This window comes from Phyllostomus hastatus, unplaced genomic scaffold (assembly GCF_019186645.2).
Source record: "Phyllostomus hastatus isolate PE091 unplaced genomic scaffold, TTU_PhHast_1.1 phas_scaffold_39, whole genome shotgun sequence".
In the NCBI taxonomy this organism is placed as follows: domain Eukaryota; kingdom Metazoa; phylum Chordata; class Mammalia; order Chiroptera; family Phyllostomidae; genus Phyllostomus; species Phyllostomus hastatus.
In genome coordinates this window covers 14375857-14394848 of record NW_025334028.1, presented here as the reverse complement: position 1 = coordinate 14394848, position 18992 = coordinate 14375857, and the positions used below count along the sequence as shown (strand labels likewise).

The 18992-nt window shown below is 34.2% G+C and overlaps 1 protein-coding gene across 6 annotated transcripts in view; it reads right to left on the bottom strand.

The window, feature by feature from the left end:
• CCSER1 (coiled-coil serine rich protein 1) overlaps positions 1–18992 on the bottom strand; it is a 1274087-nt gene that overhangs the window by 1118092 nt on the left and 137003 nt on the right. For all 6 annotated transcript variants that reach the window (XM_045820200.1, XM_045820201.1, XM_045820199.1 and 3 more), the window contains one exon: positions 4049–5410. In XM_045820200.1, the coding sequence (XP_045676156.1) occupies positions 4049–5369 (1321 nt within the window). In that variant the 5' untranslated portion in view covers positions 5370–5410. The remainder of the gene's footprint in view (positions 1–4048; positions 5411–18992) is intronic.

Sequence of the window (18992 nt, the reverse complement as noted above, 5' to 3'; positions counted from 1 at the left end):
TACTGTTAAAATATCCATGCTACCCAAAATGATTTATAGATTCAATGCAATACTTATCAATATTACAATGGCATTATTCATAGAACTAGACAAAAACTCTGAATTTTGTATGGAACCAGAGAAGACCTCAAATGGCCAAAACAATCTTGACAAAGAAGGACAAAGCTAGAGGGATCACACAACCTAATTTAAAATTGTATTACAAATCCACAGAAATCAAAACATTGTGTGGTATTGACATAAAACAAATACATATATCAATAAAATAGAATAGAGATCTCAGAAATAAACTCATACATATGCGGACAATTAATTTTTGACAAAGAAGCCAAGAATATATGATGGAGAAAGAACAGTCTCTACAATGAATGGTATTGGGAAAACAGATAGCAACTTGCAAAATTATGAGCCTTGACCCCTATGTTACACCACAAACAAAAATCAACTCAAAATGGATTAAAGAGTTAAATGTAAGAGCTTAAACTGTAACACTGTTAGAATAAAACACAGACAGTAAGATCTTTGACACAGGTCTTGGCAATGACATTTTTGGATTTGACACCAAAGGTAAAGGAAACAAAAGCAAAAATAAGTGGGACTGCTTCAAACTAACAGACTTCTGCTCAGCAAAACAAAGAATCAACAAAATTAAAAGGCATCCTATGGAATAGGAGAAAATATTGCAACCTATAAGCAGTTAATATCTAAAATATACAAAGACCTCAACCAACTCAATAGCAAAACAAAAGCAAAAACAGTAACAATGGCCCCCACATACAAATACAAAACCTAACAGACATTTTCTGAAGACTTACAAATGGCCACCAGGTACATTAAAAGGTATTCAATATCACTAATCATCAGGGAAACTCAAATCAAAATCATGATGAGATATCACCTCACACCTGTTAGATAGCTATTATCAAAAAGTCAAAAGATAAGTGTGTCAAAATGTGGAAAAAGGGAAACACACTGTTGGTGGGAATGAAAACTGGTAAAGCCACTGTGAAAAAGGGTCTGGAGTTTTATCGAGAGATTGAAAATAGGACTACCACACGATCCAGGAGTTCTATATTTGGGTTTGTGCAAAGGAAATAAAATTATTAACTCAAAGAAAGAGTTACATTGCCATGTTTATAAAACATTCTGTGCAATAGCCAAGGTAAGGAAACTACCTAAATGTGTCATATGTGTCAACATGGATGAACCTGGAGAACATTACGCTAAGTGAAATGAGTCAGATGGAGAAAGAAAAATACTGGATGGTATTGTTTACATGTGGAATCTAAAATAAATAATTAAATAGAGCAAAAATGCTGAACTCTCGAGTGGCTGCCAGGGGCTAGGAGGTAGGAAGAAAAGGGTAGATTAGTAAAAGGGTACAAACTTTTAGTTATAAAATGAATAGGGTCTGAGATCTAATGTATAACAAGGTGACTGTATTTGAAACATTGTAGCACATAATTGAAGTTTGCTAAGAGAGTATAACTTACATATCCTCACACAGAAAAAAAGGTAAATGTGTGAGGTAGTAGATATGTTAGCTAAATGGTAGAAAATCCTTTTACAATGTATACATATATTTAATCACTATGGAATTTACATATTTCACACTCAATAAAGCTGGAAATAAATACAAAATCCTACTCCCCATTTTCTACTTGTTTATTCTGGTTTAAACTTATCCTTGGCAGTTACCACCATATCTCATTTATTTATTTGTATATTAATTATCTGAGTATCCCCAGTAAAAGTAAGCTTCAGGAATGTAGCAATGTATGCTTATTTTGTTCATTGTTTTATCTCTAGTGCTTAAAACAGTGCCAAAACAAACATTTGTTGAATCAATGATTACATGAGAGAGTGTGTGAGTGAATAAATGAACTGTTCTATATAGACTCATCTCCTGAATTGAAGATTTTTGGCCAGACCCTAGCAGGAAAACACAGAGTTTTTTTTTTAGGTAACTTTTTAAGTCAATGAGTAAAAATTAAATTACCAGAGATATCAACATTACATTATTAATTCTGATTTGATTGTAGACCTAATATACCCAGATATTTACTAAATACTAGCTTGAATAGGTTTCATAATAAATACAGAATAAATTTAGTATTATGGAATTTAGTGTGTATAGTAACTCTCTCTTACAAAAAACATACTTAACTGATTTTAAAATGCTAAGCTTCCATATTACAAAATCCTTATGAATAGCAGGCGAATATGCCCACAATTTGAGGATAGTGTATTATCACCTTTTCCTTGTTGACATTATCAACTTATTTGTCTATGATTACTTTACAAGTTTTAAGTAATATAAATAAATAGCTAATGTCCAAATACAGGCAACATATCGACAAATTCAGCAAAATTACTTTAATATGTTAAATAGTTTGTAATTGGGATCACAGTCAACAGATTAATAGGAAGGTCATTGTTGGTCACTCTCTAGGTTCCACAGAAATAAACATATACAATATTCAATCTTACACTGAGACAAGCCATCATTTCTAAATCAGAATCAGAGATAATCATGATAATTATAATTCTGCCTATTTTTGTGCTATTCCTTTAAAAATCTGCCAAGAGGTCAATCTGAGATCCACCATTTCTTAACAATGTGATCTCATAGTTATTTAACTTCATCCTAAACCTTAGTTATTAATAACTGCCACACAAAACTTTGGTTAAAATTAAATGAAACAATTCATGCAAACTCCTTAATACATTTTTGACACATATTAAGTTTACAAAAAGGGTGTCCATTGTTCGTCTATTCCTCATAATCATTCTTATAATTATAACATTAAAGAATTAAGCAGGTATAACGAGAGCCAAAAGCATAAGCAAAGCTAAGATTAAAAAAATTAAAAAGTAGTCAGATATATAGAAGTGATTTGCATCAAATGTGAAAAATATTAAGCTATACAATTATGTCACTGAATAATTAATTCATGCATTTAAGAGTTTAAAATTGCCATAATCATACAGGGACTAGTTAGATAAATCATGAGTTATTATTCCTGACATTGTAATATATAATTTGACATATATAAAAATATTATTTTACATTTTAGTGTTATTCTTAATGTTTTGGGAAGAGCCAGGGTCATAATGTGTATTACAGACTAGCCATTAAGAGCCTGAGCTTTGGCCCTGGCTGGTGTGGCTCAGTGGATTGAGTGCAGGCCTGGGAACCAAAGTGTTGCCAATTTGATTCCCAGTCAGGGCACATGTCTGGGTTGTGGGTCAGGTCCCCAGTGGTGAGCACACGAGAGGCAACCACACATTCAAGTTTCTCTTCCTCTCTTTCTCCCTCCCTTCCCCTAAAAATAAAAAAATAGCCTGAGCTTTGGACTGAAGTAGTTTTAATTGGCTGTGCCACTTACCTGCTGTATGATCCCTTGGTCTGAGGTTTCACATCTGTTAGCTGGGGAACATACTAATGCCAACCTCATAGGGTCTTTATCCTAAACAATTGCATACAGACTGCTTTGTGACTTTGGACACATGACATAAACTACCTGTGCTCCAGTTGTCTTTCCTGTACAATGGGTTACAGTAATGGGAGTGATTTCAGTCATTTGAGGCTGCAAAGAATTAATGGATCTATACAAAGAGCACAGAACAGTGAGTGGAACATAAAAATCATTCAATGTTGGAAGAACTAGTAGGAATAGTAATAGCAGTAATAGTGGAATATATATATTTCACTAAAAATTCTCCATCATAAACTCTAAAAAAGATAGCTCTTGTTTTAGATAAAGCCACACTGAAAATAAAATTAGTTCCCTTTCACTTTCTTCTAAGGGTCAGATTCTGGATAGCATAACTAAGAAAAATGAGGAATATTGAGGAATTAAACTTTCAGCATAATACAACTGAAGCAAGTTTAAGATCAAGTACTAAAAAGATTTAAAATTATAACTAGGAAAGAATATTAGACAGTAAAAATAAGAAAAATGTGGATTCAATTAATGAGATGAACATTAAATAAGCATAATAAAAATTATACTCTATACTTATTAAACAAAGAAAATCAGCCTACCTTTGGCAGGATTTGCATCATATCCACATGTTTTGTTAAAAATATGATGATCCCCAGAAGAAGGTATTATTCTCGAGTCTGATACAGGATGGATCCCTTTAACACGTTCAGCTATTGCTTTATGTTGCTCATAAAATCCGAGTTTCCTCGGGGAGCTTGTCACCAACATTGTATCACCATTCTGTAAGACTACATGCTCTTCTCCTTGAGTATCTGCTGATAGGTGAGTCTCTGAGTCACTCCCATTGGTAACAGGGAGTTCAGTGACTTGCAATAATACTTCCTTCTGATTAGCAGCAGAGGATTCTGGTAAGGAATTAGATTCAGTGCTACAACGACCTACTAACCTATATTTCCCAGGAGACATAATTGCACAGGAAACAGTTCCCATAGGGTCTATTGTTGCCTTTGTAACAGCAGCAGGACTGGGAGAGACCTGAGAGGTAGAATCATTGTGGCCAAAGTTGTCGCAGTGGGATGCCATGCTTCCACTTTTAGAAAATGCGTCTGCTTCAGACACAGAATCTTCAGTCAAGGCTAAAAACTCTGAAGGTGTCTGAGCTGTGGTAAGATCAGCAGAAAGCAAAGGAGATTGTAAAGAGCTTCCTGCCCGTTCTGTTACATCCACAGAACAAGATGGAGAAGCTCTTACTAATTCAGGTTCTCTCTCTTGGTACTGTGTAGTTTCCAATGAGAATTCAGACTGTTGATCCAATGAAATGGATTGACTCTGTGGAACTGGTTTAGAAAATTTATAGTGAGATGAAAAAGATTTAGTAAGCAGCTTTTTTGTTGACTGCTTAACAGAACGACGAGTTTGCTCTTCTGTGAATCCAGAATCATCCCCCTCACTTTTGCCGGAACTTAGGCAATTTATAAAGACATTCTTATTAGTTGAGTGTTCCTTTTCCCTTTCAAAATCCTCTGTCAAAGATCTTGTTATCTTCTTATTTCGTGAACTACTAAAACCAACAGAATGTCTTCCTCTGATTTTAATATTTTCTTCCAAACTCAGTTTTTGCATACTGCTGTGACCAGGTTGAGCACCATTTGAAATACTAAGGTTCTGGTTGGTAGGTTCTTGCTTAGGTTCACTCCCCTTCTTATGGTGGAAGCTAATGGAAGGAGTACGGAATATGCTCCTACGTTTACCTGTACTACCTGAGCTTGAGTTAGTGCTGGAAGGAGAGGAACTGTGGACACCAGCTGTGTTACTGGAAGAGGGCGAAGAAGGAAGAGAATCATGTCTTCTGCTAATACTTCTTCTGAATATTGGCAACCGAGAGACCAGAGTAGATCGTCTTGATCCCGAGTCCCCCATTGGGACCCCAAAGCTTGCACTGTGATAGCCAACTTAGCAGCCTGGGAAAAGTTAAGACAAAAAGAACAAGTCAATAGAATTCAATTGTAAGTAAGACATTTTAAAATAAAGCATTGTTCTTCAACACACAGAATACAATTAGGTTTACATTAAAACAATAAATAATACAATTATAATACTTAAGGATTTCTTAAAAATTTACAAGTAGCAAAATTATCCACTATTCTGCATAGCAATTTAATAATGGTGCAAAATTTTCAAGATTACCCATAATATTTAAAGTCTATTAAAAAAAGGGGGGGTTGGGAGACACAATATCATGATTCAAGACCCAGTCTTACCATTCACACTGGTTCTATAATTTGGTACATTGTATAATCTTAACTGTTGATGTCTATTTGCTTAGATATAGTAGACATGTGATAGCCATGGGCATCGCCCTCTGGGTAAACGCCCCACCACTGTCTGTGATAGACCACAGATTCAACAAGTGATCCGCCTGAGCTTAACAGAATCACACAGCAACCTAAGGTATGACCTGACACTAGAAACTCACTCATGGAATAAACAACTAGGATGTATTCTTCCCCTTGGTGTTTCACCAGGCCTTTAGAGATGGTAAGGCCAATGTCAGAGGCAACTAAACCACAAAGGATATAGTTTAGAGTTATAAGCAAGACAAAGTTATGAAGAAACCACAACTGAGTTGAAGGCCTAATTGAAAGCTAATTCAACTGGTAATGTTGAGACAAACAAGAATGCAGACTGAGAGGAACAGAAGCACATAAAATTTCTGAACCACATTAATATCACAGAAAGAAAAAAGAAGAGGAGAATGGAGTTCATCAGCTCTGATCTACTAAGTACTTTTACACAGCTTATCTCTTTTAATGCTTCTGACTGTAGAAGTAGATAATATCACCATGGACATTTTACAGCAGAAAGGTAACTTGCCTAGTGTCATTCAGCTAGTAAGTGGTAAAGCAGGAGTAAGAAACTAAGCCTTATCTAACCACAGGGTCAGCTCATGACAGCATGGTACCTACAGTTTTCACAGGAGTGAAGAGCCCAGACCTTGCGTTGCTCAAGGCCCAGATATGCTTCCACTTCCCCTGAAGTCGTATGGGCAATCTTGCTATTCTGGTGACTTCCATTTTTCACTGGTTTTCATAATATATCATGATTTGGTTCCTGTTTTGTTTTGCTTTGTTTCTAAATTTTACTTAATGCCTTAACTAGTATAATGCACATGCTCTCTTTGTCAACTTGACTGAGGCTCTGTTTCATGTTGTTGCTTTTTTTTCTTAATTTTGTTGTATTCTGAGGACATTTTTTTCATTGCTTTTATCCACAGAGGAAGGTCCAAAGAGCATGGTTGCTTCCTATATGCACCCAGAATAGGGATCGCATGCACCCAGACCAGGGATCAAACTTACAACCCAGGCATGTGCCCTGACAGGGAATCAAACCCGCAACCCTTCAGGTACGGGACAACATTCCAACCAACTGAGCCACTCTGTAGAAGTCTGTTTCATTTTTGTTGTTTTTGCAACTAAAACCAAGCAATAACAAATACAACATAAAATGACAAGCCTTCCATTTTATCATCCTTACTGATATATTTTTAGTTTGAACAAGTAAAATACTTCCATGTCCTTAAAGAAGTGTGTGATAAAAATGGAAAACATTTGTTCTTTCAGGTATGCCTATATATATAGTTACTATTTTGTTCCAAAAGATATAAAATCTAACAGTTTTGCATTATATGATTTTTAGATTGATTTTGAATTCCACTCACTGAATTTGAATTTAAATCAAACTATGCATGAACCACACCCAATATATTTAAGCATTCTTGTAAGGCTTTGGTTGAAAAAACCTTAAAATATAAAAAAGACATTTTAGCTCTTGAAGTCTTGCAGAAATTAAAAATATTTCATTTTCCTCCCAGCTTAAGTTTCCAAAGTAGATACAGAATACAAATTTTTCATGATCTCACTTATAATAATGCTTTAATGAACATCATTCTCAGCTGTGATTTTTCATTTATATGCAAGATTTGTTCCCAATGTCCAGTGAAGATTTTGTTCTAATTACAGCATTATCAACCATAATGATATGCAGCTGTGGTGAACCTATGGCCTTCAATGCACTTATTTCAAGATATTTATCATTTTTATTGAAACAGTTTCAGAATTTATATATATTAAAATATTTCTGGGCCTCTTTTTATTTTTTGCATTTGTATCAGCATCTAAAAATAAAAGAGTGACTCAAGTTCCATATATTTTTAGGAAGTATTCAAAGAATTTAATTTAAAAATTCAGAAAACATAATAATTACTCCTCTTCCCAAGTACTTAATGAAAATGACCAGGCTTCCCCTGGGTACAATAATCCATTTAGGCTACTAATATATTTTTCATAATTTCTTTAAGTCATACATCACAAAGATACTAAGAAATATTTGCACATTGAATTGATGACATGGAGTGAATATAAAATATATTAGAGACACAAATCATTCAGATGTCACTTTGTTTACTGATAATTTTTAAATGAAGTTCTTTATTTCCTACTGAAAACTTTCCAGCTAAACAAGACACAAATAAAAATATCTATACTTTGGAATTATCCATATTTTCTTAGATAGACTCTTTAAGGCCTATACACTATCTATTCAATACATGTCCAGATTCACTCTTCCTCTCCTTACATTTCATTCTCTAATCACACTGATTATACTTTCCATTTTCTGTCCACTTTCACCTGCTGGGCATCTGCAGATGTGGGTCCACCTGCCTGGGATGCCTTTCTTGGAATTTTGGTGTCAACACTCCTATTTCTATAACATCACCCCTGCCAGGATGCCATCCCTGTCCCACCCTTCCCACCCTCCTCCATTTTAGATGGAATACTCCTTTATGAACCCTCAAGTATTATTTTATATAGTAAACATCTGCTTATTTATCTGACTTTACTATTTTTCTTTTTTAAAAGATTTTATTTATTTATTTTTAGAGAGAGAGAAGGGAAGGAGAAAGACAGGGAAAGAAACATCAATGTGTGGTTGCCTCTCGTGCACCCTAAACTAGGGACCTGGCCCACAACCCAGGCTGGGAGTCAAACTAGTAACCCGTTGGTTCACAGGCCTGCACTCAATCCAATAAGCTACACCAGCCAGGGCTGACTTTACTATTTTCCGTAAGTTCCTTAGTAGCAAAGCCCACCTCTGCTTTGCATTAAGTCCCAATGCCTAATATAATACAAAATTGATACCCACAGAATAAATGGATGTCCAAACATGAGGTTTTAACTTGAACACATCAGTATTCCAAACATAAATGATCATGTTTTGTCTTGTTACCATAAATAAATGCTAGAATTCAAGGTTAATTGTGCTGAATTACAACTTTAAAAGATTCACAAGTTGAAAGCATTTCGAACTGTAATAGTATTCAGTAATCTAACATCAGCTAACATATGAAAATACAATGCCGAATAAGTTTAATAGAACAGTATATCATCACAACTTTAATTATTAATGAAAGACAACTAGAACATTACACCATATTAATTTTATTTTTATTATAATTAGAACAATTACCTTTAATTCCTTTTACCAATCTTGAATTACCAACCTTGAATTACCAACCTTGAATATATTTTCATATACTTTTATAAATTTCCAAATCAGACAAAATAAATACATTTTCTCAGCCCTCCTCTACTATTTCTCAGTTCAGAAGTCATAGTCATTTCAAACATAACATTTCCTAAAAATATACAGGTTGGACTAGATCTTCCCATTGTCTAGAGACCTTTACAAAACCATAAACATTATATTCTTTGGAAATGCACATTCATTATATATAATGAGGGTATACATAAAAGAGGGTCTTCTAATTATATCTTTTAATCTGTATAAATAAGCAAAAAATATCAACTTGTAGGCAATATCGTTACACAGATGCATACTGACCCTATAGAAGTGGTGTCAAACTCAGTGTGACCTCAACTGAAGGAACAACATCCCTTGTTTTCTAGCACCAAAGCTCACAAAACTCCCAGACTATCTCCTTCAGTGCCGTCTCAGCAAACACTCTAGCTGCCCTTTACAGAATGCAACATCCTATGATGGATCTAGCAACATCCTATGATGGATCTTTCTTCTCATTGGAAGAAAATGACAGGGGGATTTGTTTGGCATGGTTAAGGATGATGCAGATTCCAGTTGAGGTGGTTACAGAAATTGTTAATATGTTACCTATTTAAAGTTAGAGTAAGCATAAAATACATTGAAGAAATAAGAAACACTGCAAAAAGAAAAAGACTTCCATGATTCCAAAGGCATAAAACAACCTTGCAGGAATTCAGAGCTATCATCTTGGAAACTTATTACCATACATACAAACAGGGATGTCTTTCTGTGGATGTGAAAGAAGCAAAACAAAACCCCCCTCCCATTTTTCTTTCCCAGCATTTTTCAAAAATTCCCCTAGAATTTTGACAACCCTCACATTTTTTCACCATGAGACAAAGGTGATAGTCACCTTATGTCCACATCTGAGATAGTGCTAAGTATCCTTTGTCTTTCTCCCCAAACTGATGGTATTTTTTTTTTTGGGGGGGGGAGCAAAACTAAACAAAAAATACCTCTGACACACACTTGCAATTAGCAAAAAATAAAAATAAAAAAATAAAATTGATTTCAAATCTGAGCTCTGCCATGTACTAGCGGCATAAACTAGAATACAGGTAATTATTTTAGAGTGATTTCTTTTAAGGATGAGAAGGTGCAACATAGAGAGAAATTTAATACTCCTCCTGGTATAGAGTATGTTTTCAGTTTCTTCCTTTCCTATGAAATACATTCAGACAAGCGGTGCATGGTGGCACAGCACACACACAGAGTACTTATGAAAATGAGCCACTTTTCAAAATCTATCCCACACCCTATGTCTAACAAAACGACCTAAAATATTAGGGGGAGATACATAAATTGACATCAGTATGCTAAAACCTTATGGTGAACCTTCCCAAAGTATACATTTTTATTGAAATTTAAAAACAATGATCAGTGTTTGAAACATTTGTGAGAAATGTTGTGTGAGATATATCTTGTCCCAAATCTTCTTTCTCAGAAGATTTCAGAAAACAAGTCAGTAAAGCCTAAATGACCACACTGAAAAGAAAATCTATGATACATGAAAAAATGGAAGAAAGAAAATTTACAGAAGCCAAATACCAGGGTAACAATTCTTCAACATTAAGAAAACGATGGCAGAAAATAAATCATATGTAAATATATCAAAGGACATTGATCAATTTTTACCAAAATTAAATAGGATCATAGCTGGAGGAAATTTCCAAAACAATATTATCTAATTATATCATTTAGCCACAAATTTAAATGAGGCTCACACCTGTTAGGTGTTTAGTGTTTAGCTGGAAAGCCTTTCATACTCTTTCTACTACAAAGGCCACACAAATTTCACTTCAATATCCTTATACTTTATGGTGTAATTTATCCTTAAATGTATATCCAAAATGTTTCATTTTCTCTGAAATGAACAGGGAACTACCAAAAGCACTTTAATAGATAAATCACCTGCACAGCATGACAAAGGGCCCCTTCAGCCAGCAGAGTCGGGGAGGAAAATATGAGACGCACTGAAAGGATGATGATGCTGATCACGTGGGTGGCTGCTCACAGGGAGAGATGAGATTGTCAGTCTAAGGTAGAGTCAGAAATCATAGAATCGATTGGATGTGTTCAATTAACAATTTGTTAAATTTGCATATAATTTAGCCACATTGAGTACAATTTCTTAAATAAGCAAAAACTAATAATAATAACTGAGTCCATCAGAAATATCTACTTTTATGTGACTACTAAAAATGATTTGCCCCTAAAGATGGTATGTAAGCAGAGAGAGAATGCCCCTGAATAAATCTGTACAAACCAATCTCCTAAGTAAAATGAGAGAGAGGGAGGGAGGGAGAGAAAGAGAGAGGGAGGGAGGGCGGGGGAGAGAGAGAGAGAGAGAGAGAGAGAGAGAGAGAGAGAGAGAGAGAGATGCCAAATTAGCATGATAATGGGAACTGTTACCACAGGAAAGGAGAATACATTTCAAAGAGATTATTCTAGCAGACTTGAGGGAAGAGATAAATTCCTTGTCTGAATTAATAAAAGGACATGGGATGGGCCGTGGTGCATATTTAAAAAGACATATAATCCTGAGACCCAGCCAGATATGATCTTAGTTCTTTGGTAACTAGAGGTGACAACAGAGAGAGAAGATAAAGAGAGAAAGAATGGATTTTGGCTGGAGATTAGACAGAAATTAGTAGGGACAGAAGAAAGAAATCTAAAGCCATATCTACATATGACCAGGCTTAGGTAAATACAAGAGTACATTTATACTTAAAGGACATTATTTATTCTGGGATTTACACAAAATGAATGCATAACTGTTAAGAATTCAGATCCTTGGGCAAGACTCTAGATTTGAATTCACCTCTACACATGAGAGTTAAGTGGCTTAAAAAGTTATTTAAACTCTGAATCTGAATCTGAATCTGAAGACAACAGTTGCACTGTCTTAAATAATTTTTATGAGGATCAAGTAAGTAAATGCAAAAAGGTATTTAGAACAGGGTCTAGCACATGATAAGTGCTTAATAACTATAATTTAAATTTGAGAAAAATTAACCATACTTGTGCTGTTTCAGAGCAAATATATGTTAATTTAGCTTATAACTTCTCCAGCCTCTCTCAGCTGGAAGTTCAAATCCTGCCTGCTGGTAGACTAATACTGTCATTTACCAGGCAATCCCGAACAGCACAGAAATGCTATTAGAGCAGCAGTATCTGTATGTCAGTGGGGCTTGGAATTAGTACGTCTATCAATCTAGTCTATCTACCTACACTGATTAAATAGTGATGTAGGCAATATTACAAACACTTTTTAAATTGTCTCTTACAGATAATTTTATTCAACCATGGCTTTCTTATGACCGAAAAATATTATTGACCATGTTGATCTCCTTCCTGATTACAAATTCAGTTCAACTTTTCATTAAATAAATATTGAGTTTAATTATTCAAACTTAGTTTTTAATTTAGAAGAAAAATCCAAACTTCAAGGAATAAATAAGTGAAAATATTATGAATATTCAAAGACTGTGTCTCAGATGCTGAATGTGATTCCCAAGAGAAGACTTTGATAAATTTCTTGAGCAATGCCAAAGTCAATATAACAACTATGCCACTTTAAAAAGGGATAGAACACATCTAAAAGTATGTATGTTTGTTAATAAAAAAATAATTGTATTATTTTTATACTCTTATCTTACAATGGAGTATTTGGTTTTGGTTTGGCTTTTTAATACTACTTTGGGAAAAAAAATTCCTCATAGTTTCCTAGGTTAGGTTTCCTAGAAGCAAAGCGTGAGCAAAGGATGCCTGTTTTAGCAATTTATTACAGAATTACTCCCAGGAGAAGGTGAGGAAAGAAGGTGTGTGATTAGATAGGGGGAAATGCTAGCCAAAGATGTGGTCCCAAATGGAGACCAGCCACAGACTGATCCATGGGAACTGGGGCAGGAATTGGTATCTTGAGAGAGTGGCTGCTCCTTGAATCCCCATGCCAGTCAACCATTTCTAGATTTCTCTAAGGAGTGGGAAAAAGTATTTGAAAAATATAAAACAGGCAAAGGATTGATAACTGGAATACATAAAGACTTTTTATAAATCAATAAGAAAAAGGCAACCTGAAAGGAAAAATAAGTGAGTAAAGAATATGAACAAGCATTATGTAAGTGCATAGGAAAAATACACAAGGCTGTACATTTCAAAGTGTGAACAATGGTGATGCTTGATGACCACTTTGTATTGGGGGTTGTCATCAATGGGGACAATGATAAGAAACTCAACAATAATAAATTCATAAATTACTTTCATAATTAAAACTTAAAAATTTAAATTAAGGTAGTATAAAATATATGGCTTATCAAAAATTACATAATATTGAAGGATATAGGCATGTAACTTAGTTAAAAGTAATTTGAAGGGTGCACAAAAATTTAAAACAGTTGTTGCCTCTGGAAAAAAGAATGAGCAACTGGGAAAACGTTATTTCTAAAAACAGTCTGACCAACAGGGACAAATACAAACATCAATTTGAGTATTTTAATAATCTATTAAATATTTGATATTCTAATATAACATATTTAAATAAATACAACCTATGAAATGTTAAGAATCCTTACAATAGCACACCTGCCAGAATGGCTACCATCTATAAATCAACAAACAATAAGTGTTTTTGTGGATGTGGAGAAAGGGGAATACTATTGCACTGTTGGTTGGAATGTAGACTGGTGCAGCCAGCCACTTTGGAAAATAGTATGGAATTTCTTCAAAAAGTTAAAAATGGAACTGCCCTTGGAAAGAAGTATTCAAAGTCATGGAAGGCAAGGACCTACATCCAAGATTGCTCTCTGTAGCAAACCTTTCATTTAGAATGGAAGGTCAGATCAAGTGCTTCCCAGATAAGGTCAAGTTAAAGGAGTTCATCATGACCAAGCCCTTATTATATGAAATGTTAAAGGGACTTATCTAAGAAAAAGAAGATAAAAATATGAACATTAAAATGACAACAAACTCACAGTTATTAACAACCTAACCTAAAACAGAAACAAACTAGGCTAACAACTAGAACAGGAACAGAATCACAGAAATGAAGATCTTATCAGCAGGGGAGTGGGACGGGGAGAAAGAGAGAAAAGGAACAGAGTAAGTAGCATTGATGGTAGGTAGAAAATAGACAGGGGAAAGTTAAGAATAGTATGGGAAATGTAGAAGCCAAAAAACTTATATGTATGACCCATGGACATGAACTAAAGGGGGAGCAGGTGTGCAGGATGGAGAGGAGTAAAGAGGAGGAAATGGGATAACTGTGATGGCATAATCAACAAAATATATTTTTAAAATGAAGGTATAGAAAGAAGGAAAAAAATGGAACTTCCTTTTGACACAGCAATTCCATTGCTGGGACTATACCCTAAGAACCCTGAAACACCAATCAAAACTCATATATGTACCCCAATGTTCACAGCAGTGTTATTTACAATCACCAAGATGTGGAAACAGCCCAAGTGCCCATCAGTAGCTGAGTGAATAAAAAAGTTGTGGTTAAGTTTACACAATGGAATACTGCACTGCTGTAAAAAAGGAGAAACTCTTACCCTTTGGGACAGCATAGATGGACCAGGAAAACATTACACTAAGTGAAATAAGCCAGTCAGAGAAAGACAAAAACCATATGATCTCACTTAAATGTAGAATCTAATGAATAAAATAAACTGATGAACAAAACAGAAACAGAGGCATGGATGCATGGAGCAGACTGAGAGATCTCAGAGGGAAGAAGAATAGAAGGGAATGGATAAAAGAAGGTGAAGAGGTTAGCCAAAGAACATATATGCATAACCCACAGACACAGACAGTAGTGTGGCGAAGGCCAGGGTAGGTGGAGTGGGGGCTGGGTTGAGGGGGGTAAAGGGCAGGAGTAGTGAATGGGGAACATCTGTAATAGAGTCAACAATGAAAGAAAGAGAATCCTTACAGTAATATAAAGACTGTATTTATCATGGACCTAAATTTTTAATACTAAAAATTCATATTTTATGTGTCAGCTCAAACTGCACCTTTTTAATGGAACAACATTTACTTTTCTAACAGCTGGAGTGCTATTTAGTTTAGTAATTAAAAGCTATTTCCTCCTTCTTATAAAATCTTTCATTATTCCTTTAGTATGTAACTCATTTCCTACATATCGCCAATGATAAGTCAGACACAAATGATTCATTTCTGGTTTTTCACAACCCTTTAAAGATTGTGCTATTTCCATAATACAAACACTAACCCACCACAGATTATTTTATGCAGGTGGCTCGTGAATTTAAGTTATACGATGACTTGGAAGCATGTAGCACTATGACTTTTAGTCATTAATAACAAGCTGATGCCCTTAATACAATTCTTTTCAAGGCTAGTAAACTAGACAGGTCGGTTTCATATTTTCTCTATCCAAAATGTGTTCCTTTAGACATTTATAATAGTTTATTTGTTTAGTAAATATTAAAATGGCTGGATCTGCCTTACATTTTATTTTCTTCACTAAAAAACAACAACAACAACAAAAACACAACTTTGTAACAAATAACCTGCAGTTGCATTTACCTATCAGCAGAGGGTGGAAGAGATCTTCCTAAAGTCAGTTTTTTTTCTTTTAACTTTCAGAACCAATTTAAGCTATTGGGCAGTTAATTATGAAAAATATCACAAAGTCTTTTATGTAAATAAAAAATAAGTATCCAAATACATTTTAAAGTTAAATCTTTGGTTAATTAAAACAATTAGTAGCTTAGAAAAATAAATTAGCTTTAGAATCAAAGGAAGGCTCCAACTTGAAAGTTTTAAACAAGAATTAGAAGAGTAAAACTAAAAGATTTTTTAGTATTTAATGTATAAATATGTATAGGGCTTATATTTTAAAAGTAATTTATATTCATATATATAAATTCAAATTTATTATTTGTCGTTCAATATTTCCTTCCCATTGTTTTTGGAAAAAAAGGAGAACGTACGTGCCTCTTTGGAAAAATATATTAGTTCAAAAGGTATATAAAGATAATAGCATATCTTCTTCCTATTACATGTTATAACTATCACTCTTTTAAATTACAACAGTGCATATAACAGCTTGTGGTCACAGACACAAAAGTAAAAAACAATACTACCATATGTCAAGATAAAATGATACAAAAACTGGAGGAAAATAATTCTTAAATACAAATCAGAGTACATAGTAGGAGATTTGATTTAAAGGTGGCTACATCACTATATATAACCACATGCATGTCTGTGTCCATGTCTGCATCATCAGTAAGATGAAACCTGACCATCTAAATCAGCATAGGCAGTAATACAAAATCCAACATATGCTCCAGTTCAATTATAAGCTGGATCAATCTAAATGTAACTATAAACTCAGACCAATATAATGGAAAGCAGGCATTGGTCTTGTCAGAGGAAAAAAAGAAATTAAGTACGGTATATTCAAAAGTCATTCCTGCCTTGTTTCTGTTATAAATACTACTGCAGTTGTTTCATTCACAATTCTAATGGAAGCATGTTAAAGAATGTACTAATTTCCATTCATTCATGTGTTGGCATGGAGCACAGTATCTGTCAGAATCATTTAGGAAATGGAATCTTGGATCTGTTATTATATTTAATTTTTTTTATCCTTACTCAAGGACATTTTTTCATTGTTTTTAATCTATTTTTTAAGACATGGGCTGTTTTATATATATTTATTTGTTTTTATTGTTTATGCTATTACAGTTCTTCCTGCTTTTTTCTCCTTTCCCCAACTCCACCCAGCCTCACCCTCTCCACTCCCTAAGTCAGTCCTCACATCACTGTCCCTGTCCACGGGGTGTGGGTAAATGTTCCTTGTTTAATCCCTTCGCCATCTTGTACCCCTCACCCCTCTGGCAGCTGTCCCATGTGTCTACGCTTCTGTTTCTATTTTGTTCATTAGTCTATCACGTTCATCAGATCCCACATATAAGTGAGATCAAGTGTATTTGTCTTTCACCAATTGGCTTATTTCACTTAACATGATATTCTCCAGGTCCATCTATGCTGTCATAAAATTAAGAGTTTCTTCTTTTTTATTGCTTTTGGAGAGACAGGCAGGGAAAGAGAGAGAGAGAAACATTGATTGGTTGTTTTCTCATACGCACACCGACTGGGGATCCAACTGGCAACCTGACCAGGAATCAATCCTGCAACATTTGGGTTTCCTGGACAAGGCTCCAACCAACCAAGCCACATTGGCCAGTGTAAATTTGTCATCTTAAAGTGTTGTCTTTAAAATTAACATCTAATGATCAGATGTATCAGTGACTGTTTCACAATGTATCTGTGGATATAATTTCTCTAGGCCTGTTTCCCCATTCATAAAATTAGAGAACTGAATAGATAATTCTATGAGTTCCTCTAATTTATTAAAATATTTCCATATAATGTGAAATTTAGGTTACATACTCTGTGACACAAATACAATACACATATCTGATAACAAAATGCCACTCAGATTATCATTTTTTCCACTTCAAAGTTTTTAACAAACTGTATTCAGTATTGTTCCATAGATAAAAAGGTAAAAATAATGTTCTGTAAATTACTACCACAAACACAGACATAATGTATCTTACAAAAAGAGAGCAAAAGTACATCTGGGAATGCAGTCTTTTTGTTACATGATAAAATTACAAGTATGATAAGTTTCTTTCTACCCTTATATTGTATTTACTTATGTAACCAACAAGCTTGACCAAATCAAGTATATATTTTCTTACTTTTCTCTTATTACTTAAGATTGTGGTTTATAATTAATGAAATAGAGCAGGTGTTTAGTTTTTAGAATCTAGGAAGAAAGTCATGGCTGATATTTAACATATTTTGAAAACAAAATCATCTGATATAGTATAGTATCATATTAAATTTTCAAATTATATTGAGATAAATTTTAAATTGATAGAAAAGTTCAATATTAACCCAATAATTATAAGATTTACTCTAGATTCATAAAATATAAATAAAAGTAGATTTTACTAAATATAATAAAGTATATTTTATTGCCTATACTCTTCTTTGAGTTAGTTTTATTTTAAAAGCACTTACATAACATATTACAATGAAGGAACATAATAAATTCAGTTAACTTCTTTCTTTAAAAAAAATCCCTGAACTTTGTTAAAAAAAAAATTCACCAAATTGTCTTCTCACGAGATATGGTACTGCATCAAAAACCAGCTAAGGATTGACTGTTATTTAGCTTATACTGAGTCGTATACTATTAATTTGGTAGAAGAATTACTAAGAATGAAATCCTGAGGGAAGGTCCTACGTGTATGCCAAACCGGCTGTTTTAGCTGCACTTGGTAGCAAGGGGAATGTGCCTGCCCTGAGTTGAACTGAGGTGCAACTTTAGTCTAGAGGGAGATTTTGCATCTTGAAAACATTTAAAGAGTTCTGCCTTCATGAACAAATGCATAGAATTTTACCACTGAAAGGTAGACTTCTTTTTATTATTGTTGTTGTTGCTGCTGTTGTATTAATTTATTGGTTTCAGCTGTACAGCTTAGTGGTTATGATTGTATAATCATACAATCATATAATTTACATAGTGTTCCCCTCGAAAAGTGGACTTCTTTTTCAGAGTGAAGAAATCAAAGTTGAAGCTAGTTTGGTACCTCATTCAAAGACACACAGGTAAGTGTTAGTACTAACATTTATAGAGCCCAGTGGTCCTGATAATGCACTTAACACCAATCCAATCAAATAGAAGCAGAAACTGTCACTGCCAGAATCTTCTTGTCTCAAACAAGCAAAAGGACCTTGTTCTGTAAGCATCTGATATATCTATATAACTGAATAGCATCACTATTTGTGCAGAACTGTAATATATAATTTATGTTTCAAGGAACTACATAAACAAAGGGAAATATCTCATTTCCCTTTGTTTGGCTTTTATTTTAAAAC